This window comes from Podarcis cretensis (assembly GCF_951804945.1).
Source record: "Podarcis cretensis genome assembly, chromosome: 5".
NCBI lineage: Eukaryota > Metazoa > Chordata > Lepidosauria > Squamata > Lacertidae > Podarcis > Podarcis cretensis.
In genome coordinates this window covers 40284768-40310833 of record NC_137174.1, presented here as the reverse complement: position 1 = coordinate 40310833, position 26066 = coordinate 40284768, and the positions used below count along the sequence as shown (strand labels likewise).

The window sequence follows — 26066 nt, the reverse complement described above, 5'->3', positions numbered from 1 at the left end:
CCTTAGCAAAGGTCCTGTAAGGGAGCATCCCACATAATTGCCGCTGGGCATTTACGCTCAGGGCTTGGGTTTCTTTGCTTGCCCTGTGCCCTGTCATTTTATTTCTTAAAATGCAGCATTGCAGCGTTTAAAAAAGCACGTATCGAAATTCATAGTGGGTGTGCTGCTTTCTTGTGGGCACAGAGTAGACTCGAGCCAAAATATTACATCCACGGTAGAGTAAATACCCTCTGACATGATTAGGCAGGGAAAGGGTCCAAGGGAGGATTTTTTTTTGCATTTGTCTGAAAGATTGTGCTGGGTTTGTAGATCGGGGGGGGGGGGGAGTTCTTAGCACATTCAGCTAAGCTGAAACATGTGGCGAATCCCCTGTCAGGTTGTTGCCTCATTGTGTGACAGTCAGGGGCAGAATTTGGCAAGAACAGGATGGCAGGGCTAGTGCTGTTGCTAACCTTTAAAGCCCTAAACAGCCTCGGCCCAGTATACCTGAAGGAGCGTCTCCACCCCCATTGCTCAGCCCGGACACTGAGGTCCAGCGCAGAGAGCCTTCTCGGTAGTGGCGCCCGCCCTGTGGAACGCCCTCCCTTCAGATGTCAAGGAAATAAACAACTATCTGATTTTGGAAGACATCTGAAAGCAGCCCTGTTTAGGGAAGTTTTTAATGTTTTATTGTGTTTTTAATATTCTGTTGGGAGCCACCCAGAGTGGCTGGGCAAACCCTGCCAGATGGGCGGTGTATAAATAAAAAACTATTATTATTATTATTATTATTATTATTATTATTATCAGTGCAGCCCAGACCCCCTTGTTCACTGTTCTCACATCTCCGCTCAGAACCTCTGGATCAGCAAATTCTACTAAAAATGGGGAACCCGAGCTATGATACCTCCAATCTCTTGAAAAAGGAAAACTATGGAACTCCCTGCCACAAGGAAACTACTGTGGCTAAGAACCTGGTGATTTCTAATGGGGATTTGATAGCCACCAAGCAGAAGTAATTGTCAAACTATGCCACAATTTTCTGGGCGAATCATGACAAGTCTCCATTTCTGTACAATCATTTAGTGACTGTTCGGCCTCAGCATATTTGGGCCCTAAGGACAGAAATCCCTGCTCTAGGCTGCTGAACGGGGAAATGACAGGAGTGCAGTCCTGACTCTTTGTCATTGCCAGGTTATAAAATAATTCTGCCATGGACCCCCACAGTTTGTGTCACATGGAACTTGCCCTTCAGGTGGGCTTCCGGTATATTCACTACATTGTTGTGGTACCGTCAGTCAACTTGTAACAACTCTCTCCTAGGTTATCCCACAGGAAACAACTTTATTATCCTTTTCCCTCTCCATCATAAAACACCACTCTCTGAGGACCTGTTACCAACATCCTCCACAATCTATATTAAGAATAAAAGCCATTTAATCTCGTCCCACTATCTTTTCTTCCAAGGCTGATCCTATCATGTTCAACTTACAGTATTAAGGTTTTTTTTAAAAAATAAATAAATGCGTCATGTGTTTTAAGTGGTATTTCAGGGAGAGAAAGGTGTAGTGCTTTTCTGGTCACTCAGGAAAAGGGAACATTTTGTTCAGTTATCTGCCAGTGTAACACAGAGTCAGTCCATCCCGTTTGTTTTCTGGTTGTCGCTTAAGTTCCATGCATGATTAATGGTGACAAATGTGCTAGAGGCATTATTACTTCTTTATCCATAAATCTGTGTGTACAGTGTAGGGATGGCTGCTTCATAGGTCTCATTTTGCCACACACTTCCTGTCTGTGTAGCAAAAGTGCAACGTATGTAAGCGGCTCAGCCGTAGAACCTAGAAACCTTGAAGCACTATGCCGCAGGAAAGCGTTTTGTCAGGGGTTTGACCAATGCTTCCAGTACATTTTGCAGATAAGAACTCTTACCAAAAATGCTATTGTGACCAGAAAAGTTGTCGTGCAAGCCATTACCCTGAAAAACATTCATTTCTACTAATCTTGCTCAGTTTGTGTAATTTTTAGAATTGTGACAGTGCTCATGCTTTTTTTCCCCCTTCTTTCATTTTACAGGTTGTACATACACACAAACCGCACTTCATGGCGTTGCACTGTCAAGAGTTTGGTGGGAAAAACTATGAAGCATCCATGTCTCATGTGGACAAGTTTGTTAAGTAAGTAACGAGAAACAATGGGGTTCCAACCTAGACAATGGCTTGTACTTCAAAGTCAAAATTACCCCCACACCTTTTTTAAAAGTAAGGTATTTCATGTCTCCTTCAAATTACCACTTCATTCACAACATGTATCAAGGGGAGTGGGTGGCGCTGTGGTCTCAACCATTGAGCCTCTTCGGCTTGCTGTCCAGAAGTTTGGTGGTTCGAATCCCTGCGACGGAGTGAGCTCCCTTTGCTCTGTCCCAGCTTCTTCCAACCTAGCAGTTCGAAAGCACATCAGTTCAAGTAGATAAATAGGTACCGCTCTGGCGGTAAGGTAAGTGGCGTTTCCATGTGCTCTGGCTTCCGTCATGGTGTCCTGTTGCGCCAGAAGCGGTTTAGTCATGCTGGCCACATGACCCGGAAAGCTGTCTGCAGACAAACCTCAGCCCCCTTGGCCTGAAAGCAAGATGAGCACCACAACCCCATAGTCACCTTTGACTGCACTTAACTGTCCAGGTGTCCTTTACCTTTACCTTATTAAGCATGTGAGCCTCTAAAAAGCTTTAAAAGAAGAAGTAGTAGTTTGTAGTACCAGTTTCGCTTTCAATTATAAGTTATTTCAGTGATTTGGACAAACGGATATGCCTCATGCCAGGTAAGGCTATTTGTCAATCTAGCCAGAAGTGGCTTGCTTTGGCCAGTACCAGCAGGACTCTTCTTATGTGGGAAACCTGGTGTGTTTGATTTCATCAAGTTCTGATTTTGTTTTTAGTTTACCTTCCCGCTATAAAGTGGTACCTATTTATCTACTTGCACTTAAGGGTGCTTTCGAACTGCTAGGTGAGCAGGAGCTGGGACCGAACGACGGGAGCTCACCCCGCCGCGGGGATTCGAACCGCGTTTCCGTGTGCTGCGCTGGTGCTGGATCGCCAGAGCAGCTTCGTCACGCTGGCCACGTGACCCGGAAGTGTCTTCGGACGGCGCCGGCTCACGGCCTCTTGAGCGAGATGAGCACGCAACCCCAGAGTCGGACAGGACTGGCCCGTATGGGCAGGGGTACCTTTACCTTTACCTTTAACAGAGAGAGAGAAAGAAGGAAGGAAGGAACGGGGGAAAGTTTTGTTTTTAATTTTCCGTTAAAAGAAAAATGCAGAAAGCACCTCATACTATATGACATGGGACACTAGTTCTGGCAGAAATGCATTTTAAAAGATTTTATGAGCAAAAGTAGCATGCTGTTTAAAATTCTGTAATAATTGTAAAGGTGTTTGATATCTGGGAGAGAGGCCTCCCAGTTTTTAGACTTGCTTGTGTTGTGTGCATCCTGGTGCAAAGGCAATCACTGACAAGAGTGGATGAAGTGTCAAGTAGGGAGAATCGGTTTTTATTTTTAAAACACAAAAAAAGCTCATGCAGAGTGTGAAAAGTTTCAGTTTGAAGAATTACCCGACAGAAGGTATCATTTTCTTCTGTCACTGAATCTTCAGCCCAGCTGATGAGCAAGGAAGAAAGGTCAGAGGCAGACAGCATAGCAACCTCTATTGTACGTGCTCAGAATGAGGTAAAATTTCAAAATACACAGCTGAAGAAACAATAGTGACTTGCTAATGTTAAGGTTTTGCTAGTTTCTCACCTTTTGTAAGCTTTTTTAAAAAAGAAATGCAGTCAGTTTCTGCAAAATGATACTGACATTTCTAAATGTGTAGCTAGAAATCAAGGCTGGAGCTAGACACATCAAAGAAGCGTTTCATTTTAACGTGTTGTAAATTTAAACAGAGAAATCTGGTAGGGAAAAACATGGCCCCACATCACCACCTGGTGGCACAGTGTTGTATCACGTATAAAATGCATATAAATTGCTTTTTCTTTACCAATCTAGCTGAGTCCCAGCTCAGTGTCTTTTCATACGATTACATAACAATTAACAAAATTTATTAAAATTTTCTGTGGAAAGCCTGCATATATGTGTGACTTCTTTGTTTTTGACTTATATAGACAAGAGTTTTTATTCAAACACTTGCCCCATTAATTTTTACAATTTTTTCTCATATTAATTTTTATGCCTTAAAAAATATACAGTATTACAAACATTGATTATAGAACACATTATTGCTCCACAATTAAGATGTGAGGTAAAGTACTTACAGTTTTTATTTGTGCTCTAAAACCCATGGGAAAAGGTCAGGCGCCTTGTAAGCATTAAAGAATGCAAAAGGGCAAGCAAAAAGTTGGAGTACTACTACTACTACTACTACTACTACTACTAATTTATTACAGTGGTACCTCTGGTTATGTCTTAATTTGTTCTGGAGGTCTGTTCTTAACCTGAAACTGTTCTTAACCTGAAGCACCACTTTAGCTAATGGGGCCTCCTGCTGCCACTGCGCCGCTGGAGCACAATTTCTGTTCTCATACTGAAGCAAAGTTCTTAACCCGAGGTAATATTTCTGGGTTAGCGGAGTCTGTAACCTGAAGCGTATGTAACCTGAAGCGTACGTAACCCGAGGTACCACTGTATTTATACCCCGTCCATCTGACTGGGTTTCCCCAGCCACTCTGGGCAGCTCCCAAAAGAATTAAAAGCACAATAAAACATCAGACATTAAAAACTTCCCTAAACAGGGCTGCCTTCAGATGTCTTCTAAAAGTCAGATAGTTGTTTATTTCCTTGACATCTGATGGGAGGGCATTCCACAGGGAGGGTGCCACTACAAAGAAGGCCCTCTGCCTGGTTAGCAAATGTGAGTGTAGGAGCGAAGGCTTTGCCTAGCCTTGCATATTATACTGGTTTACAAATGAGGTCCCGTACAGTAATCCTTTGCTTTGGCAGCTGAACATTGGGCTGTCCAGGCAGAAATTCAGAAAGTTTGGCTTTCCCACGCATTTGCTGTGTGCAGGTCGAATATATTCTGCTCCTTTATATTCTGATACCAAATGTCTTGAGCATGCTGTGGGGTTTTCTCTCCCCCCCCCCCCCATTCAGTGTGAATGAATCCCAACCATTTTTTCTTGATGAGTTCACCGCTAGTGAGAGCAATAATGAAGTATATTTCACTAGGACCTGCAGAACTTTTGCCTGGTGTTCATGCTGCTAATAAGACACTGTTGAAAATCAATTATGTAACTTTCAGGTTTCATTCAGGCTGTGGGATTATTATTTTTCAGTTGCAGTTCTACCAATAATATAGTATGGAATAGACCATAGCTCTTGAAAGTAGTGAAATAGTGCCCTCTACTGTCTTGGATCATTGTTGAGTTGCATGGCGGTTTTTCTGTTGTGTGTTATGTTTTGGAAGGCTGTAGGGACAAGTCTTCTGTATGGTTTGAAAACAGAGCCCGTTTGTTGGAATGCTTTTGCATTTAGTGAAGGAGTGCTTTTTGTAGGGTTGACTTGGTGGAGGTATATAGAACTAAAATAGACCAGAATGTGGCAGAATAGCATTACTTGAAATGTGGCAATTTATTTTCAAAGCTCACTGGTTTTGCAAACTTCAGTTTTTAGCCTTTTGTTTTTGAATTATTGTTGTTGCTTTAAGGAATTAGGTATGTAATCTCTCTAGGAGAATATTTACTCATTTGTGGCTCACTTTTTGCAACTTTCAGAGAGCTGTTATCGAGCGATGCAATGAAAGACTACAACAGAGCCCGGGTTTACCTAGATGAGAACTTCAAGTCGCAGGAACAGTTTACGGTAAGGTTCCTTGTGCAGTTATGTATTTGGTTCAAGGTGGCATGACATTACTTGCTCATCCTAAAACGGAGGCTCTTGGGGAGTCGTCGCCAGTGGTGAAGGTTGTGCATTTAGACCACAATTGTAAATGCATTTAACAGTAGTAGGCTCCTCTGGATATAATGGGTCTTAAATCCCAGGTAAACACAAGGATTGCACTTTTCATATCAATGCAGTTGGTCACCTCTGTCTCGCACATCTAATTAGCCAAGCAGGGGACTTGATTAAGCGCCCCCTCCAGGCAGTTTCCCCCAGGTCCCACACCAGATAAAAGCAAGGTTGCCTTAAAATGTGCTCCTGGTTGTTCCTTGGGCTTGTATTTGAAGACTTTTTGGCACTGGGATTGGTTCCACTAGGGATCTCGCCAACCAGAGCTCCGGAGTCCATCTGATTGGAGCTGTCTTCAAGACCCACTTTCAGCAGTAATCAGCTGGATGGTGGTGACTTCAAGCCCTGCTGGGACAGACTGTGCTGAGCTGATTTGCAGGGACTTCAGACATGGCTTGGATTAGCTGTGTTCTTCCTTTGCACTCAAGCTGCACTACGGGGGGGGGGGGAATGGGCTACCTGATAGCATGGTGACATCTGGTAATTTGTAGGTGGGCAGCTTCCCCCTACCTGCTAAACCTGGGGTGGAGGAACTTGGAATCCGCCCCGGTGACGAGATCCTGTCCCCTGTCCCTGGCATACTGCAAGCGCTGATTCCAGCATTCATTTTTGGGTGGAAACAAAACTACACTTCATTTATGTGTAGACTTGGAATGAAGTTACACTAAATTTCATTTCATTAAGTTAATGTAATACACTTGAAATTAAGTTACACAATCGCTGCACAATGAGGGAAGCTCATTTGCGCTATTAGATATTATAGCAGTGCTTCATCCATTTACTCTCTCGCTTTCTCTCTTGCCTTAAAGCGGAAATGGGGAACCTGAGGCTCTCCACATGTTGTGGAACCACAGCTCTGATTATCCTTAAACCATTGACTCTGCTGGCTGGAGCTGATGGGAGCTGGAGACAATAGCAGCTGAAGGGCCACAGGTTCCCCATCCCTTCCTTAAAAGGTACAGGCCTATCCTTGATCCCAGTTCTGTTTCTAAAGGACCGTAACAGTCACTGGTCCAACACTGGTCTAGAGGCAGCTTGCTCCATCCCTTAGGAAAGTGAACAGTCCTGCATGGTTGTAGCTGTTTCAGGTGGCAAGGATCCCGTAAAGGAGGCCTAAGAGAGACTTGCATTGCCCAGGTAGAAAAGGGAAAGGCTGCAGCTTGGTGGTAGAGCATCTGTTTTGCCTACAGAAGATCCCAGGTTCAGTCCTTGTCTTCTCTTGGTAGGCTGGGGGAAGAATCCTGCTGGAAACCTTGGAGGGCTGCTGTCTGTCTTTGTAGATAATACTGACCTAGACCAATAATCTGACTCAGTTTAAAGGTTCTGTCAAATGAGTAGAAGGCCCACTATTTTCAATTTGTCTGCCATTTTCTTTACAGATCAACTTCTCTGTTTGTTGCCATAATTCTTCTTTCTAATCCCCTGCCAGTAGAAAAAAGAAATTAGAAGAAGAAAAAACATTAAGTATCAAATATACTCCAATAACGCCGTGCAAATAAAATACCTGGTAGAAGTTTCAGAGTATAAAAATAAATAAAACCTGTTTTTATTGAGACTTTCCCTTACCCACTGAAACATAATTCAGTAGGATTTCAGGAAGGGGAAAGCATGTAACATTGGTTATTACCTATTGTCATAATCTCCTTTAGGAACACTAAATGGAAACCAAGGCCTAGGGCCCACAGTTTTTATGATACAGTTATGGCGCAGTCAACCAACGTTTCCCTGAAAACATATCAGTTAAAAGGGCTTTCCCCCGCAGCTTGGCTTTCACACCATTGTTTAAGCTGCATTTTGCCACAATATTCTCCATGGTTTTCATAATACACTGCTGGTTTTGACAGTGATGCCAGTGCTGAAGGAAACAAATGTTTATGCACTTTGATTTGATGGACAACAACAAAAATTATTCAGTGGCCCACTGAGACCACCTTCAGTTTTCTGGTGTATCTCCTCATTTTATCAACTTCGATGTAGTTCTGACTCTCTCCAAAGTCACCCTTGCTGTGAAACCTGAAACGATCTGATCTCTCCTTATTTTGCCACAGTGTTCTCCACCTTAGAAACCTCCACTGAGAGATGTTTCTTTATCTCCCAACTTTCTGGAAGATCAAATAAATAAGCCTAATCTTTCACCTTGTTTGCCCTTCCGCTGCAATTTGACTCTCCATTCTTCATTTGATATTCCCTGACTATTTCTGCTTTTGTTGGGAGTTCTGGTCCTCTGAAATGTGCTCTCTTGAGCAAATCAATAACTGATTGTGCATTGATTTCTCCACCAAATGAGAGAAGTGGAAGAATCATATATTCTAGCAGCAGCAGCAGAGAAAGAGAAAGAGAGAGGAAGGGAAATTTGACTTCCTTTCACTGGCTTAAAAGAAAGTCTCCCCGTGTTATAGCTGTCTTGCTTGAGATGAGAAGACTGGGATAGTGGTCTTTCTAATCTAGGGGAAATGGTACTGCTGTAGGGAGGGAGCTATGAGCCAACTGTGGTGACTGGGTGTAATGGCAAGGAGGGGTAGGCAGAAGAATACCGTACTTCAGAACTGATAACCAAAGGCACACTACTTCAGTTTGATACAATTGTCACCTTACTTCACTATTTGCTGCAAGTATGAAACCTCACTGGAGAGGCCAAGCCAAAACCTAAGATGAGCTCCTATAGATCAAAGCTGGCAAGACTTCCCTTGAGCAAGTACTCTCAGTACTGACCTTGTGCATATTTTAATTGAAAACTCCGGAATGATGTTTTCCGAAATTGTAGTTCAAAACTCAACTTTTGTAGATAATTCTGTAATTACTTTTAATATCTATTTAAAAAAACACTTTGTTTTGAGATGCTGAGGCTGTTAAACATATTGTATGCTACCTTGAATGTTTATCTCAAAGCAGAGTGAATACTATTTTATTTTAAATGCCCTTGAAAATAAGAGCCAAGGGGGTTAGAATATTGAAGGGAGTATAAAAGTAACACTGATTTTTGCATTTCCTTTCCTTTCTTCCAGGCTGTGTTGTCATTGTCATTGTTGCTTTTTCAGACATAAAATTGGAAATTTATTGCATTGACTTGCTAAGTCAGCAACTCATAGAAAATGGTGGCCAGTCACTCAATTAAGAGTGAAATCCTATATTTACCTGGGAGTAAGCCCCACTGAACTTAATGGGACTTACTTCTAAGTAGACATGTTCAAGATTGCACTGTTAGTTGATAGTTGTAGTTCAGCAACCTTTAGAGGTTCACTACACCTGATTTAAAGGATGGGAATGATATGCTAATAACTAGATGTGTACTGTATATTCTCTGACTTTAATATCCCCTGTATAAATAGCACATTCAATCCATCCATGCAAATTATGGAAATTCCCCATTGAATGTTACTACTGGTTGTTGTTACGGCACAGCACCCTTTGTTTTCCTCCTCCTTGTGCATCTTCTCAGTACCATATTCCTTTCTTCTTTACCCTCTCAATCTTCCGACGTTTAATTCTGATTGGTTCAGGCAACCCATATTTTCTTTGCGAACATTTGACATCACAATAGCTAGTGATGTGTGACATCACATGGCTTCATGATGTCATTAACCAAATCACTCAGATTTCTGAGCAGCATTAAGCAGTGCCTAATGAGTAGGGAAAGAGGTTGAGGATTTTGAGAGCCAGAAAGAGGAATAGCAACATCCATGAACGCATGTGAATATGTTTGCAGCAGACGCTAAAAATCTTTAAGCTTAAATATAAATGCTCACACTGTGATCAATGCCAGTACCTTGAGCTAATGTGACCTTTTAACAAGGGAATAGTAACTGTGCTTTAATATTGGATAACATTATTAAATAAAGAGCATTATTTTACCTTAAAATTATGTTCTCCTTATTACAAAAATGGTAAAGTTAATTTTTGTTAGATTAATGGTATTTGAGCAATATTTTCCGTCAAGCTTGGCTCAAATAATTGGTCATTAATTGAAAAAGGAAATTGAATTGGATTTATCATGTACATAAATCCTGTGCAAGTTATTAATGGGTCTCAGAAAATATCATTGTGTTCCCAGAAACGAATGGAACAGGCTGCGTGTCTTGTGAGCATATTAAATGTGGCAGTTAAGGAGTTTCGCTAAATATCATGAAATGATTTAGGAAGACTGACATAATTGAATTTAGCACGGAGAGAATTCAAAGACTTGATTAGCTCTGAGGGACCATTCTATCTCTTATTTTATCTCTTAAAAGTTCCTTTCCTTTCCTCTCCCACCCCCACCATTGCACCAGGCAAAATTGCACACAATCACCAGGAGGTGGAGCTAAGGTATTATTTTTACACAAAATTAGCTCCCTAATATACTGGACATAGGAAGATGCAAGGACTAGTTGTTGAATGTGCCTTTTCCATGGAATGTTTGGAGACTGTGCTTAACGTGTGCTGTATATTACAAGAGGAGTGATCACTTATAAGACCTGAGTGACTCATTATAAATCACTTGGTATCGGGTCATTGTTTTATGTAATTAGGTGACTTGTGACATGAAGCAACCCTGGGTCCGTTATAGAGGTGCTTCCAGGCCATTGCTAATTTCTGGTGGGATTCAGGACAAATGGTGGTATGTGCAATTATAGTTGATTTGCAGCTTTTGCACAACAAGCCTACTTCCTCCAAATATCATTGTAATGAAATGCACTGGGAATGCACTCGATTTGGCTTTGCAGTAGCATCTAAGCTCCCTGCAAAGGAAACAGATTGAACCGAATGCTCATAAAATAGTCACCGTCATCTAATCTCCCTGCAAACAAATAAACCTGAATGTTCTAAAATAGATAATCTGGAAGCACCCTCCAGGTCACTTTCAAAAATGCAGTTGCCCATCAAATACAGTGGTACCTCGGGTTACAGACACTTCAGGTTACAGACTCCGCTAACCCAGAAATAGTACCTTGGGTTAAGAACTTTGCTTCAGGATGAGAACAGAAATTGTGTGGCAATGGTGACAGCAGCGGGAAGCCCCATTATCTAAAGTGGTACCTCAGGTTAAGAACGGACCTCCAGAACGAATTAAGTTCTTTACCCGAGGTACCACTGTACTGAATTAAAGCTTATAGACTACTCACCCATGGCAGGTAAGACAGTCCACCAAATGATCACACCATGTGCCCCGTTTTTGGCTTATTTGTATGCCGCAAATGGCCAAACATAGGTATGTGTGGGCAGGTGGACTTGAGAACCTTTGAGCTAAGACATTTAGAAACTTTTGTAGACTTATTTGCAAAGCTGAGGTAGAGTTAGTCTCTGTGATCTGCAAACCGAGCTGAAGTTCTGCTGTCTCCACAGGCTCTTGTTTTGTTTTGGGTTTTTTCAACTGGGGTGGGTGGCAGAATGCCTTTAACATTCGCTCACCATTCACAGACAACTCATTTTTACCTCCCATCCCAATTAATCATTGGGCCAGATGGGTGGGAGTGGGAGAGTGCCTTACCACCTCAACCACTTCCCTGCAGATGCTGCGGCCGTTTGGTTGAAAGCGAAGCACTCAAATGGGGACCTCTAGTCAAGCACACGGGCGCCTTTCACATGCTCAGATTCCCAGATAAATCCAGGAGTCCGTTGCTAAATCTGAGCCTGTGCGTGTGAAATAATAGGGTCTGTCAGACTCTTGTGCCTCTATTTGAATGGCTAGTAGCATAAAGGAGCAATTGAATCAAATGATCTGGCTGGGGGGGGGGGGACATGAAAAAATTACCAAGAACAGGCTACAAGGCCAAGAAACATGAGTTTACCTGTTGCATCCTAACAGGACTTTGAAGTAAAACATCACAAACACAACGACACTTTAGCATTATTGTAATGAAGTTTCTAATTTGAATATTGCTAGCGCTCCCAGGAAAGGATCGTGTTGGTGTTGTTGCGGAAATTATGAGGGTGACTATGATATATTTAAATACCAGTTTTCAGCCCAGAATTGGTTGCTCTGTATCGCAATTGCTGCAGTATCTGAAGTACCTATCTACCAAAACACATTTTCGCCATCCTCCTCCTCCTTCATCATTCCTTTCCGCAATCTGTTATTCATTACCCTTGCTTTGTTGAATGATTCATTAATTTATTTCTGCCGTCTGAATATAGTTTTTAAAGCTCTTGATACCAGAATATATGGTGGGGGCGGGGTAAGGTTTGCTTCCTTACTTTATACCGTACCTGGAATCCAAAGAGCTACTTTAGACAAGCCCAGGAACTTTGGCAAACCCAGTGAGATGATTAATTTGTTTGTCTTTGACCGACAGAGTCATCTTGCAAATTGTTGGAAGTGCTGTCACTTTCCTAAGCGTCCCGTGATGTTGGACGTGAGGCAACAATTCCAAGAATCATGAGCTTTATTTCTTTAGGGTGCAGAGCAAGATATGCAGTTCTTTCATTCCAACTCTCTATGTACATTGAGCACCGCCAATAATATAAGAAATGCACCAGCAAAGTACATAGTGCTTTATAGGTTAACTTAATGAATAAGCTTTTACTTTTGCTGCTGTTTGCCCTCTTCATTACCATTTTGATTACATGTTTTATGTTACTTTTAGGTTGTTTTGCTATGTCCCTCTGTCCTTGGACCCTGCGGTTGAAGGAGCTATCGTTATCTAAAACTAAATTTTGATAGTGGATGGGGGACCTTTATTATTATTTGCCAATATCTTTGCAACTTTAGTTAATTGCACTAAAAGGAATTTTTAAAGTAATAAAACAAAAACATGTGTACAAAAAATGATAAGAATGACAGCAAAGACTTTTCTAAATTTTTGCTGATTCTAGAGGCAGATTCTTGTATCTGTGTGTGTGTGTGTGTGTGTGTGTGTTTTCAATTACAACAATCCAATAAAAGCCTCATTATAACAATGCCAAATTATAATACCATTAATAATGCCAATCATTCAAAAGTCAAATTATACAATTTAGGTGGCCCCCTGCATGCTAGAATTTGATGGTTAGATGATTTACTTTATTCCTGCATTCCAAAATCGTATCTGTTTACTTCCCTGAGATTTGTGCTGTTGCAGAACTTAAAGGATGTAGTTTTGGTTTTCAGATTTGAAACTCTCAGATTTTATATAAATTCATCATTATTATTATTATTAACCAAGCAACATAGTTAACAGATTCTTTAATGTCTCTGCAACTCTCCCCCCCCCCTCAAAAAAAGTTTCTGAATGTGAATTGAGTGAGCCTCACTTTTTCTCTTTCTACAGTGACAACTACAACTTCAGCGTAAGATACTGGAATAGATGTGTTTAGCTAATGTAGAAAATAAAAAACAAATCATTTCTGTGAATTAAAAGGAAAAGACCAAAAACTGCTTTGTCTTGGCTTGCATCAAGTGTATATTGAATTAGCATATTGAACTGATCCCCGAAACAGGTTTTATAATGTATTAAACTGACAAAGTGTTAATAAAGGATAAATGGGAATACAGATTTAGATGACTCAATTAAAATGTATCAATTGATTTAAAGTCACTTTTCTTTCTTCCCCCATTCTACTTGTACTACACTGCCTCATTATATTATGAAGCTAGCTTTGCTGGGCTAAAAGGAGGATGTAAAACTTAGTGGTGGTTCACGGGTCTTTCCGATTTTATTCAAGTCCATCCGTTTTGATGAATTAATTCAACAAAATAATTTTAACTGGATTTTGTGGGGAAATGCAATTAATTGTGACTGTTGTGAGTTTTGTTGCGTTGTTATCTTCCTTAGTGGTGGGTCGTGTAAAAGCGCTGTTTTGAAGAATGACTTTAAAGGGTTGCGCCCCCCCCCCACGAGAGTGTTTTGATGAAAGCAACTAAACCCAGTTACCTCTTCCGCTTCCTCTTCCTCTCAGTCTTCCTCTTCTCCCTCGGACCACTTGTTGTCGTCCCACCACCATTCCCCTGGCTCTGAGTCTTCTTTCCTTGGGGGTTCCCTTGGGGGTTCCCCAGTTGGTGCCTCCCAATGCTCCTCTGCACCCAGCCAATCCGTGACCACCCCACCAACTAATCCCGCCTCATTTTGATCTCCCAAGCCAAGTGCCCCCGCCCATTGTCCAAAAAGGCCAATTTGGTTTGCCCCATTCGGCAAACAAAAGTGGGTCTCTTCAGGGACACCTGGAGTGGAGGTGCTGGAGAGAAGACAAGGCTTACAGGAGGGGCTCATTGTAAAACCCCCCCCCCCATTTTAAATGACAATGAATAACTACCTCACCCTCCTCCTTGAAGATTAGGGAGAGCCTCTCTGCTGTGTCCAGGCCAGGGGGGACAATCACAGAGGGTGGCAGCCTCCCTCCTGGCTCCTTGAAGACCAGAGGGCACTCGCTGGAGGAGGAAAGAGCTAGGAAAGAAAGCCAGTTCAGCCAAGGATCCATTGAATCAAAATCCAGCAGAAACAGAGTCAATCACTGCAGCCTTCTCCAAGCCTCTTATGTCATTACTTCCCTCCATGCTCTTCCTGAGGTTAGCACAGAGAAATGCAGCGTTCACCTGGCTTAGCGAAATGTATTTTAAAAGTAACAGAAAATCCCATTGCACTTTGGGAGGAAAATTTTGTAACCAGATTAGGCAGTGTGGGTTCAGCCAGGGCACCGTTCGCTACGGTCTCCGACTCTGTTGACTTACACAATGTCCATTGATTTCAGTGAGGCTGGCGCACAACAACTAATGGCGTTTTTAAAGTTTGTGAATGTGGCTTGGCAGTGATTAAAGTAGGAGTCAGAGCCTTTTGAAAGGCATATATTATGCTGGATGAAGTACTTTGCTTGGAACGGAGCTGTCTCTCAAAACTCTTGTCAGATGGTAAAATCTGAAAATAATTGCTTGCAAAATAATGAAATGCTGTGTGAAGAAACTTGCTAATGCATTTGCTCATAGACATTCAGCTAATTCATAAATAAGAACATCGTGACTCGCTGGAGTAATAGCATGAATACTATTTAGTAATATGAACTAATGGGCATATTGGAGCTTGTGAATATTACATTTGCTATAATGAAGTATTGATGGCAGAAAAGAAAGCAATACTTCATTCTGAAAACTCCTTTTTATATTGGTATCATGAGATGTTCTGACGCTGCAGCGTCGTCTCCTGCATGGTTTTTTAATAGAAACCTCAACGCTTTTGCGTGCTTTCAAAACGCCTGATTTTTAAATTAACTTGATTGATGAATAAGTATCCTAAATACTGGGCAAGCTTCCTATTATATTGTAGATTGCTTAATTAGAATTTGACATGGCAGACATTAATTAATGAAGTTTATTTATAGGTTTATTTGCATAGATTAAAAGCCTACTGCAGTTCTGAAACCCAAGACAAAGATACCACAATGTTGTTCAGAAATAACATTTGGAAAACACATTCCAGAGAGATAGTGGCTGCTAATCTATAGGAAAATTAACTGCCAGTACAATCCTATGCAAGCCTACTTGGAAGTAAGCTTCATTCATTTTTATGGGATTTACTCGCAGGCATGTATTATAGGATTATATTATGGCACCTGAAACATAAGAAATGTATGATGGCACAAGCTTTTGGGAGGCCAAACCCACTTCTTCAGCCACCAGTAAAACAGCATTCATAAAAATATATATGAAACAAACTATAATATTGGACTGCAGACACTGAATGCTTGTCCAAGAGAGGAATTGAAAAACAACCATATGCATTCTCTTCCTACGGTGAATTTCCCCTTAACTTTAGTTATGATGTCAACACTGTCTTTAACCGTAGTTAATGCCAACTAGGTCTTCTGCCTATCTAGCATTTGAAAATAAGGCTTGAAATAGATTAATAAGTTCTGGTTATCAATGACTTTCACCAGAGCTGTTAACTATGTTTCTTCATAGCTATATGGTCATTAGGCTTCTTCAGAGTTTGTTTTCGGATCCTTATTACCCTATTTTCAAGCAAGCATCCTGATCATCTAGCACAAATGCATTTTTTCCTGGCAGCAAAGAACATTCAAAATACAGTAATATAAAAGAGAAAGGGCCAGCAGCTAAAACCAGCAATAAAACGCTGTTTGACTCATGAAACAAAAGCCTGCTAGAATATGAAGAATTAGTGAAGAACAGTGGGGAAGAGGACCAGTTGTACAAGGTGTGTCATATTTTAGGAGCAGCCATTAAGAAGCCCATATCACTTGTCCCTTTCAGCTGTATATCTGTAATAGGTGGGACACAAATGAGGGCTTCTCCATCAGATTTTAACAAATAGGCATAATGATATGGGAGAAAGAGGTCTAAGCCATTTAGGGGTTTAAAGAGGATCTCCATTGCTTCAATTAGACATTAGACATTACAACCGTGGTTTGAGAGCTTCTGGGTTTATTGCACAGCCCTACATAAAAACCTACCAGCATGTCAAACCTTTTTCACTAGTGCCATCCTTGATATTTAGTATGGTGGCATAATATTAATCCTGGGCTGCATGTCATACATTAAACCAGGAGTATTTGGATTATATTTAACATAGGAGCAGTGCATACATAGGTACCCCAACATCCAGGATCGGAAGAAACAATTGTGTGGTAGTCTGTGTTTGACTTGGTTGATCATACAGTTTAAAGGCTTTCACTATTTATGCTGTACACCAGTGCCTAAATCACCCAAAAAGCCAAGGAAGGATTTTCAAGGCAGGATCCTGCTGCTGTACATAAGAATCAGGTATGGTTATCCTGTGGTTCTCTAGACATTGATGGACTGCATATCATATCATCCCTGACCTTTAGCCATGCTGGCTGGGTTTGATCGGAGTTTGATGCTAGAAAATCTGGAGGCCCATAAAGTTAGCCACCCCTGCTGTATATAACTATGTCTTTATGAGTATTGAAATGCAATTTGTTTTAAACTGTTTTAAATATTATATTTTAAATTCTTGTGACATTCTCTGGCACTTTAGAGAGAAGGACGGGTAATAAATCCTTATCATCATCATCATAGTGATGCAATTTGAGTGTGATTTGTGGATGGAAGAATTATTTATCATATTCCTTTTAAAAAAAACCCAAAACTGTTCACATCAATATCTTCTTCAGTTTACAAGACAGTAAAAAGTTCTGTTTACCATTATCAACTAATGCCTGGCATGATATTCCATGCCAGACCACAAAACTTTGTGAAAGAGGGGAAAGAGAAAGGAAAGTACCTTCTGTCTAATTTTATTTAATGGACAAGATAATTTCTTGGCCTCTAATGGTAGTATTAAAATGTCAGAAATACTTATTTGTTCTGTTGTTCAGTTTAACAATGGTTGCAATGTACAAACTCGAACCAGACTTCTTTTGACACTGGGGAAATGTTTCTACTTAGTTGTAGAGGGCTTTCCAAGTGTCTATTGATCAGTGTTCTCCAACAGCACAGAAATAATGTGTCTAATTTAACTGGCCACATGGAGGAGTATAGGAAAAGCATTACTTATCCCCTGAAAGGCTTAGAACATCAATAGGAGGACATAACATTAATGACTTTCCTATACTCCAGCCTCAAAAATGGCTAAATGAGGAAGAAATTACGCATTTATTTTCCTATAATTTCACCAGTTGTCTTGTTTTACTGCAGCACTAAGGCATTAAGAGTGAAATGTCACACCAGAACTTCTTTCCTGACAATCTGTCTGATGTGCAAACTGTGCAGCTTTCCTCTGTCCCCACCCAAACAGAAGCCTTAAAAAGGTAGAAAGGTTCCAAAGAGCTGTCCTACTCGAACCCAAATGAGGAGTCATCCTAGCTTAGTACTGATCGGCCTTGACTGGCAGTGGCCTTAAACTCATCTTTGCAGATGGCTTTTCCCAGATTAGCTCCTAGATATCTTTATCACACAAATGCCAGCTATGATCTGCGCCCTGTGCATACTAAGCATGGACTGTGCCACAGAGGGTCGAATGGACCTGATGCGAATCACATGGGGTTACTGTTGAAATCCTTCTCTCCCAGTCTGGTCTCCTCTCGTACCCAAAGGATGCTTTTGGAGGCAGAATGTCACGTGGGGAAAGTCGGGCAATCCAGCTTGGGAGTCATGGCTTAACCGGGCTGTGGGAGAAGTTAGTTATTAATTCTGTACTACAAAAATAAATAAAAACAGTATTAAAAAAGCAATTGGCCCTTCCACTGTTGTTAAACATTGAAAGCAAAAGGGACAGCAAAGGTTTGTGACATAGAATCTTATTTAAATATCATCAGTCTGGAGCGAGTTATATTATGCCTGACCAACTATATGTTTGTCTTTAAAGCATGCCCTGGTACATGTTAGATCTAATGTTGTTGGACTTCCCCAGTTGTCTGTGTGAAATTCTATAGCATCGGATATTCTGATGGATATGATTTTTGGGAACCATTACTATTTACCTTTTCATTGCACAAAAGCCTACCATCTTATGCTGCTGTCACAGTGTTGGGCTACGTAGAATGGTTGTCTTCATATCTGAAAACTTATATATCAAAAGCTCTTCTCTGACCAAATTGCATTCTTCCATCTATTTTTATAAATTTATTTTATAAATATTTTTTTTAAAAAAATCACACATAAAATTAAAAACACACCACAGCATTAAACATGCAAAAACTATGAAAACAGAAATGGGAGTGGGCTCTTTAAACAGCAGACTCAGTCATAAGCTGTTTTCCAGAATAAAAGTGCTATCTGAAAATAGGGAAAGGCAACTTGGACATTCTGGAGAGAGAAATCCACAAAGCCTCTCCTCTTCCATGAGGGGAGCGGAGGGGTTGCAAGCGGGACTCGCTTTGCAGGGGGGCGTGGTTCCCCCCCCCCCCCCCGTGTCACTAGGAGATCCGGGCCCGCATCACGCCCTCAGCCGACCAATCCGGCTAGCTGGGGGGGCTTGGTTTTGCTGCATTTAAAGCAGCCCCAGGCTCAGCCTGTTTGTTCCTGCACGCACACGGTAGTGCCACCACCAATAATGCCCTGTGGTGTTAAGGCTCAGGCAAGTTACATATGAGTGTAGAGAGAGACTGTCCTTGAGGTAGCCTGGTCCCTGCATCTTGTTCCAGCAGAATATTATAATGCTTTTTATAATTGCCCATATGTTAATTTTCAAATTAAACTAGTGACTTTGTAAAGGAAAAGAAACTGGGCATTTTTTTTTACTGTCTGAAAGTTTCAACTTTGTGTCTCCTTATTCCAGGGGAGGACAAAATTCTTAGTTCATGCTAACCTTGTGTTTCTCCATGATATCCCCTGATGCTTTGTTAATTTTTGTCTTGGCAGTTCTGTGCACCTAAATCCCACACTGAGATACAAATGCACGGATGCTGTGGCTGTAAGGTTATACGAATGTCTTCTTTTGACACTTCACTTTTCAAAGTGAGCTACAGTCTAATCCCTTAGTTAATATGGTGCATGAAAACAGATGATACACTGATGGGTTTTATATATGTATGGGGATTTTAAAACTGTGATAGAAACAAAATCCAGAGATAATAAGAATTATAAAGTTTCGCGACCCTACGAACACAATTTTATGTTGAGTATCTCACAAAAGCAATTTTTTAAAATCCTACTTTATATGAAAATAGGAATCGTGAAAGAAATTATATATTTTACTAAAAAGACCCACTGAGAGTAGTGGTTTTGGGTGTTTCAGTTTCTGGATTAGCAGTTTAAATAACCCCAAAGAGACTTGAGAAAGCTTTCTAAAAATAAAGTCCCTTCAACATACCTGAACAACTGAGATATCTGTGGTCACCTTTGAAAAATCCAAGGGAAAAGTTGTGCATCATGAAATTATTGTGCGCATGTGGAATTTTGTAAGGAATATACACACATATTAACATATGGAATATAGACACACACACACACACACATATAAAAAGCTTTGTAACAGCTGCATTTGAACATTTCAGGATCAATTTGCAAAACAACAAAGTGGTTAACACATGAACACTTGTATTCTTTCCTGTTACAGTCTATCTCTAGTTTTCTTTCCTCCAGATAACGCATTATACTTTGTAACAAAAGCTGTACTACAAATGTGAGATGAGCAACTCAACCACCGAAACAATAACACAGCATATTATGAATCTAAATTGTCAAAAAGTTCACTTGACTAATTTAAACATTGAAGATGTCAAGTTGGTTTTTCTTTTGCTCTGTTTTGTAAATGTGTGTTCTTTTTGTATTTTTATGATGTGATATGCTTAGCAAACAATAACTTGAGGTCAGCATATTAACAAACTGGTTTTGTTTAGTACAGAATTAGGAGACGCATATACCCCAGAGGGTATTGATATTCAAAGGCCGTGAGTTATAATTGTATGGATAGTGTAACTTGGGACAAAAACTCTTCAGACTAGAATTCATGTTTTTCACTGATGCAGGAATATTTATCTGTGTTCTGCCAGTATATAATACTGCACTGAGGGCCAAGGACGGTATTCCTGTCTGCATTCACTAACTTGGAAAATGGAGAGGTTTTCATATTATTGCTCCTGTCTGCTCTAAGTATTAATCTGCCTGAAGAAGAAGGAAAAGTTAAAGGTAGAAACTCAGAGGCTTGAGAGAAACTCAGATCATTGAAAGTGAGCAGGGCACCGTTCCATATTTGCATGCAATTACTGTGCTGAACTGATAGCTCAAAGGAAATATTGTGAAGGTCCCATAATGGTTATTTATCTGCAGTGATGCTCAGATGTAGTTATAATTTTGAGTGTTTGTTGATTGTGTATGCTAAGTTTTGCAACATTCAGAACAAGTCTGAGGAAAGTGTTAAACTTACTTTGGCAGAAGTTTGATTGGAATCAGTGGGACTTGCTTTTGTGCTTAGCAAAGAGACAGCTAGGGGGCTCCCTGAATCTGCAGGCAAGACAAATGACAATGAATAGTTTAAACTTGGTGTAGTAGCTCTCTGGCTAGCATCTCTCAAGCAAAAATATAAACACAGTTTTGTATTGTTGGGGATGTGTTCTGTTTAGTATTTGCCTAATTGCCGCCATAGATCCTGGGATATAAAACCATTCTGGGAAATTATTCAGAACGTACCTCAGCATAATGTTTTGCAGTTTTAACCCCCCCCCCCTTAAGGCCAAAATGGGTACATCTTTGGATTTAAGGTGCACGTTTTCTAAAATGCAGATTGCAACTAAAAGTTCTGAAAATTATTACGGGAGGTGTTTAACCCTTGTCCTCCTGAAGAAAATCACTTCTTCGAAGCTGCTATTTGCATTGAGGAAAAATTGACATTGACAGAGAAGGCCTACTGAAATTAATAACCCTAAGTTAGCCATTCCCATTAACTTTAAGGGGTTTACTCTGAGTAGGAACAGCATTGAACACAATCCACCCATTATCACCCAGCCCCAGTGGATGCTATTTGCAACTTCAAATGTAGAAGTTAAATGCAATGATGCTTTTAATGTATAGTTTGGCCCTTAAACACCAAGGATGAAGTGGATATCTTGTAGTGTGACGGGGTGAGCTCCCGTTATTCAGTCCCAGCTCCTGCCCACCTAGCAGTTCCAAAGCACGTCAAAGTGCAAGTAGATAAATAGGTACCGCTCTGGCGGGAAGGTAAATGGCGTTTCCGTGCACTGCACTGGTTCACTAGAAGTGGCTTATTCATGCTGGCCACATAACCCGGAAGCTGTCTGCGGACAAACACCGGCTCCCTTAGCCTACAGAGTGAGATGAGCGCCGCAAGTGGTGTGCATGGAGCTTTTAGCAGGGCTTTGTGGGTGCCGATGATCAGCTGATTGGCAATGCCTGCAGAACCCACCTTGGCCAAACAGCCTGGTGGGCCAAATTAGGCCTGTGGTCCTCAAGATTCTCCACCACTGGTGGTGGGGGAAATCTATAGAGAGAGTCAATTAAAGGGTTGAGTTTGTTTGTTTGTTCTCTGAGGGAGAGAACACACAGACATTTGCATTCCAACTCTGTCTCATATGCCAGAGAAGAGAGTCTAGGTTTGTTCCTTGAGTGTCTAGACTAACTTTTTTTTCCTGACATGCTAGTTGTGTGTGAGAGAGCAGCCGTTTTTATGTGGAGGGAGCATTCAGACGCTTGATAATCCCACCTTTAAGAGGGAAATCAACACCCAGCAAATGACTTCTGCCCATTTGTTTTCAGGCTTTGTAAACTGGCACACTGTAAGGGCCCGGCGTTGTCCTGAATTCTGCTTAAGAGTTAAGTAAGCTGCCAAGGAACGCGTGGCTATTTTCAGACCCAGGAGGGAAGCAGCCCATGCAGCAGCGGCAGCAGAGGAGATGTCAGGGCAAGTGATCCACTGACTGAGTTCATAACTCTCCCAGCTGCCTCCTCAACCCCAGTGAGTGGCGATCGATCAAGCCACTGGACCTCATGAATGATGCTTCCTTGCTGCAGAAGATCCCATCCTCCACCCCCACGCCCTTGCTTGCTGAATAACATTTGGAGAAATGTATGAAGAATTAATTGCGGCTTTACAGATGTCGCCTAGTAAGAGAAGAGGTTGAAAACGGGGTGCAGAGGGAGAAAAAAGAATGGATGCATTCAAAATGCAGGGCAGCTTTATGATACAGATTCTCTCTCTCTCTCTCTCTCTCTCTCCCCCCCCCCCCCCCGTTTTCCCTCTTTCCTCTCCTCTTTCTCCCCCCCCCACCCCAACAACTACTCGTATGCTGGGCAAAAGACAGGCCTGATAAAGTGAGAGGAAACAAGATTGGTTTTCTAAGGGCACCAGGCCCTTCATGATCAGCTAAATCATAGGCTGTCTCACTCCCTGGCTGGGTAATGACCTGCTCCCTGCGCCGTGGCACCTGCACCCCCCTGTGGGACATTATGATGTGCACCTAGGCAACTGCAGGGGGCTGCGCTGAAGGTGAAGCTGTCATATCGATCTTTTTAGCTCTAAAATATGAGCCACTTTACTCCGCTCCCTGATGCTGTGATGTGAAAAATAATAACTCGGATCCAAATTAAAAATATTGATCTCTGGAAGGTGTTGAAAGTAAATAAACACCTTCCGAAGTTTTCGGGTCAGCCGAGAAATGGTATTCAGCAATAAATGTGTCGGCGTGTCAGAATCCAGGGTTCTTGATCTGTTTTTCCTTTTGAATTGATTTTTCATTATTTACTTCCTAAAAGTGTTGGAATTTGGTCCTCCACCGTTAAATCCCAGTGTTCGGGCAAATTATTTCTTTGGGGCTTCTGAGGTGCTCCTAATCCACTCGCTCATTGATTGATTGATTTTTGACTCAATAAACTTGCATTACCCTTGCTTTATTTAAGACTTCCATCATAATTTTTTGTACATTTAGGCTTGACTTTTTTATTTCCCTCTAACAGATGAGCTGACATTGGTCTATCAAACATGTGGGAAAACAATTGCCACAAGGTTAATTTTATTGCTAGCTCCATGCATTTTAAGTAGGTGCCAGGTATTTTCCACTCCCGGCTGATAAATTGCGGTTGAAACCACTAAAGCTTAAGAATGAATGGGAGCACAGTAACTACTACAACAAAAATTCACTTATATAAATGCATCAGCGAGCAAAAAAGCGGGGAAAGGGACATTTTATTTTGGTGGTCTATTTTTTTTTTTAAGCGTCCAAGTTGTTTTTTTTAAAAAAGGCCTTTTGTAATAAACCACTTAACTATAATGTTATTGATGCCGTAATGTCTCGGTGTGATGGATATGGTTGTGTATTATTAATCGTTGTGAAAGAATTCTGCAATTTGTTTTAATAGGTATTTTCCTCTGGCTCTAACAAGTCAAACCCCCCCCCCCCCACACACATACTGAGAATTCTTTTGCTTGTTATCAAAGCACTGAGACTGCCCTGTTTCTTGACAAACTCACACATGGTGGTTTGGGTGACTTAAAAATTCCTTGTGGGTTCTTCTTGCATGGTGCTTGGAGCTGCAGGAGTGCTTTTTTGGAATGAATTTTGTGAGATTTTGAACAAGAAGTGACTTGGTTTGGAGTTAATTGTTTGTGGTTCTTGTCTTGCTCGTTCTTTTGGAATTCAGATTCATCAGGATGCTGGAATCTTACTAGAATACTATTCATGAAAAGTTTTAAGGAAGCAAATATTTCTGTTTTTCATATTGAATAATATTAATGCTTATATATAATGGATCCTTTTAAATTTGCTCTTCAAGCTGTGTGAGAAGAGTTCCTTGGTTTCTGGCCACCTATTATGGGTAATGGAGAAATAAATAGCAGGTGCTCTCATCAGAATAAAGCAGGGATGTCCCAACAGGTTGATCACAGGGTATCCCTGGCCAATCGCAGGACACGCCCCCCCGCCCCCGGAAAAGGAAAAGGGGGAAGAAAAAGAAGCTGAACAACTGTGGCTCCCTAAAAAAAATCTCAACGACTGGTCAATGCAATGGGTAGATCACTGCCAGTGTTTTTTTAGTGGGAGTAGCTCGCAGTCTCTCGGAAGTTGGACATCCCTGGAATAGAGGAATCTGCAGTGTTCAACAATATATAAATATTTTAAATGAGTACATAATTCGGAGTTGGTTTGTTTGTAACATGAATCCTAACTCTGTGGGTTTTTAAAAAATCTAACTTTCCAAAGCCATAGAGTCTTGTGTTCCATTTTAAACCATTCCCCGTCTGGAAAGTAGGGAATGAGAAACCAGAAGGGCAAATGGGAAGCATTTATACCCCAGGTTAGGGAGCTTGTAGTTGGGCTGAAACTCCCATGATTCCATTGGCTGGGGCTGATGAAAGTTGGAATACAGCAACACCAGGAGGGCCACACCCTTGATATATACAACAGAATTTCACCCCAAATAATGTGTGGATTGTGCTGTGGGTTAAACCACAGAGCCTAGGGCTTGCCGATTAAAAGGTTGGCAGTTCGAATCCCCGCGATGGGGTGAGCTCCCGTTGCTCGGTCCCTGCTCCTGCCAACCTAGCAGTTGGCATATCAAAGTGCAAGTAGATAAATAGGCACCGCTCCGGCGAGAAGGTAAACGGTGTTTCCATGCGCTGCTCTGGTTCACCAGATGCGGCTTAGTCATGCTGGCTACATGACCCGGAAGCTGTGCGCCAGCTCCCTCGGCCAGTAAAGCAAGATGAGCGCCACAACCCCAGAGTCGTCCGCGACTGGACCTAATGGTCAGTGGTCCCTTTACCTTTACCTTTATGTTGTTTTCACTAATACATACATTTTTATTGCACTTTCTCCCATTATATGGATTTTTGTACACATTGCTTTGCTGTAGTAGTGTTACAAAATTTGGAGCAGTCCGATTTTGGAAGGATGGGTGTGTTTCAGTTTTTGTATTGCTTTAAAATCTGCCTACCTTGCAGCATTTGTGGGAAGTGTCTTGGATACTTAGATCTAGCTATGTGATTTTTTGAATTCCCGTGCACATTTGTTCCTATTGTAATTTTGGCGTTCCTTGAATCTATTGGAACGATATATTCTATTGGAACGATATGTAGCATTTTAAGAGGCGGCTGTCCATTCTACAAAGACAACAAATGCAAATGCCAGTAGACTTAATCCTTCCGAAACCTGAAGAACTACTAAATATTTGCTCTGGCAGATAAATGGACAGTGAAGGGAGAAAATCATGTTCTTATACGGCACACTTAGGAATAATTATTAGGCAATTCCCATTGCTTTCACATGTTTTTAGAAATATAAATATGCAATTTACAGGTGGTTCAACATATTAATGTGCAGAAGATAAAAGCTCTTATTATATTGAGCAGATTTTCAGGCTTCTGAATTACTGCGGTCTGGTTTATGACTCGAGAGAGAGAGCTGAAATAATGCGTATAATATATAATCAGGAAGCTGGTAATCATAAATAAGGGGTCACTGAGGAGGCATGTTAGGTGGTATTGGAGCCTACGGAACATAGTCTGGTATAGGAGGCAAACATACACTGGCAGGAAGGAGCAGGACTGCTTTGCAAGACCCATGCAATGAACAATTAATTGAAAGTTATGGACATTAGTGATATTTCACAAGCCAACTTCACAGCAGTTACGCCATGGAATTGCTGGACTTCAATTCGTTATAATGCTGGAAGTCCCTTGCATTCCCAGGTGGCACAAGAAAGAGCTTTGTTTCCAAAGAACTGAAATAAGTGTATTTGTGTACGAGGCTTTGTTTCTGTTCTCCTTTCCTTTCCA

The 26066-nt window shown here is 41.2% G+C and overlaps 1 protein-coding gene across 4 annotated transcripts in view; it reads left to right on the top strand.

Annotated features, from left to right (window-relative positions):
* The window catches only part of INPP5A (inositol polyphosphate-5-phosphatase A), a 240041-nt gene that overhangs the window by 66669 nt on the left and 147306 nt on the right, over positions 1 to 26066 (top strand). For all 4 annotated transcript variants that reach the window (XM_079978457.1, XM_079978459.1, XM_079978458.1 and 1 more), the window contains exons 3-4: positions 2053 to 2153; positions 5742 to 5829. In XM_079978457.1, the coding sequence (XP_079834583.1) occupies positions 2053 to 2153; positions 5742 to 5829 (189 nt within the window). The remainder of the gene's footprint in view (positions 1 to 2052; positions 2154 to 5741; positions 5830 to 26066) is intronic.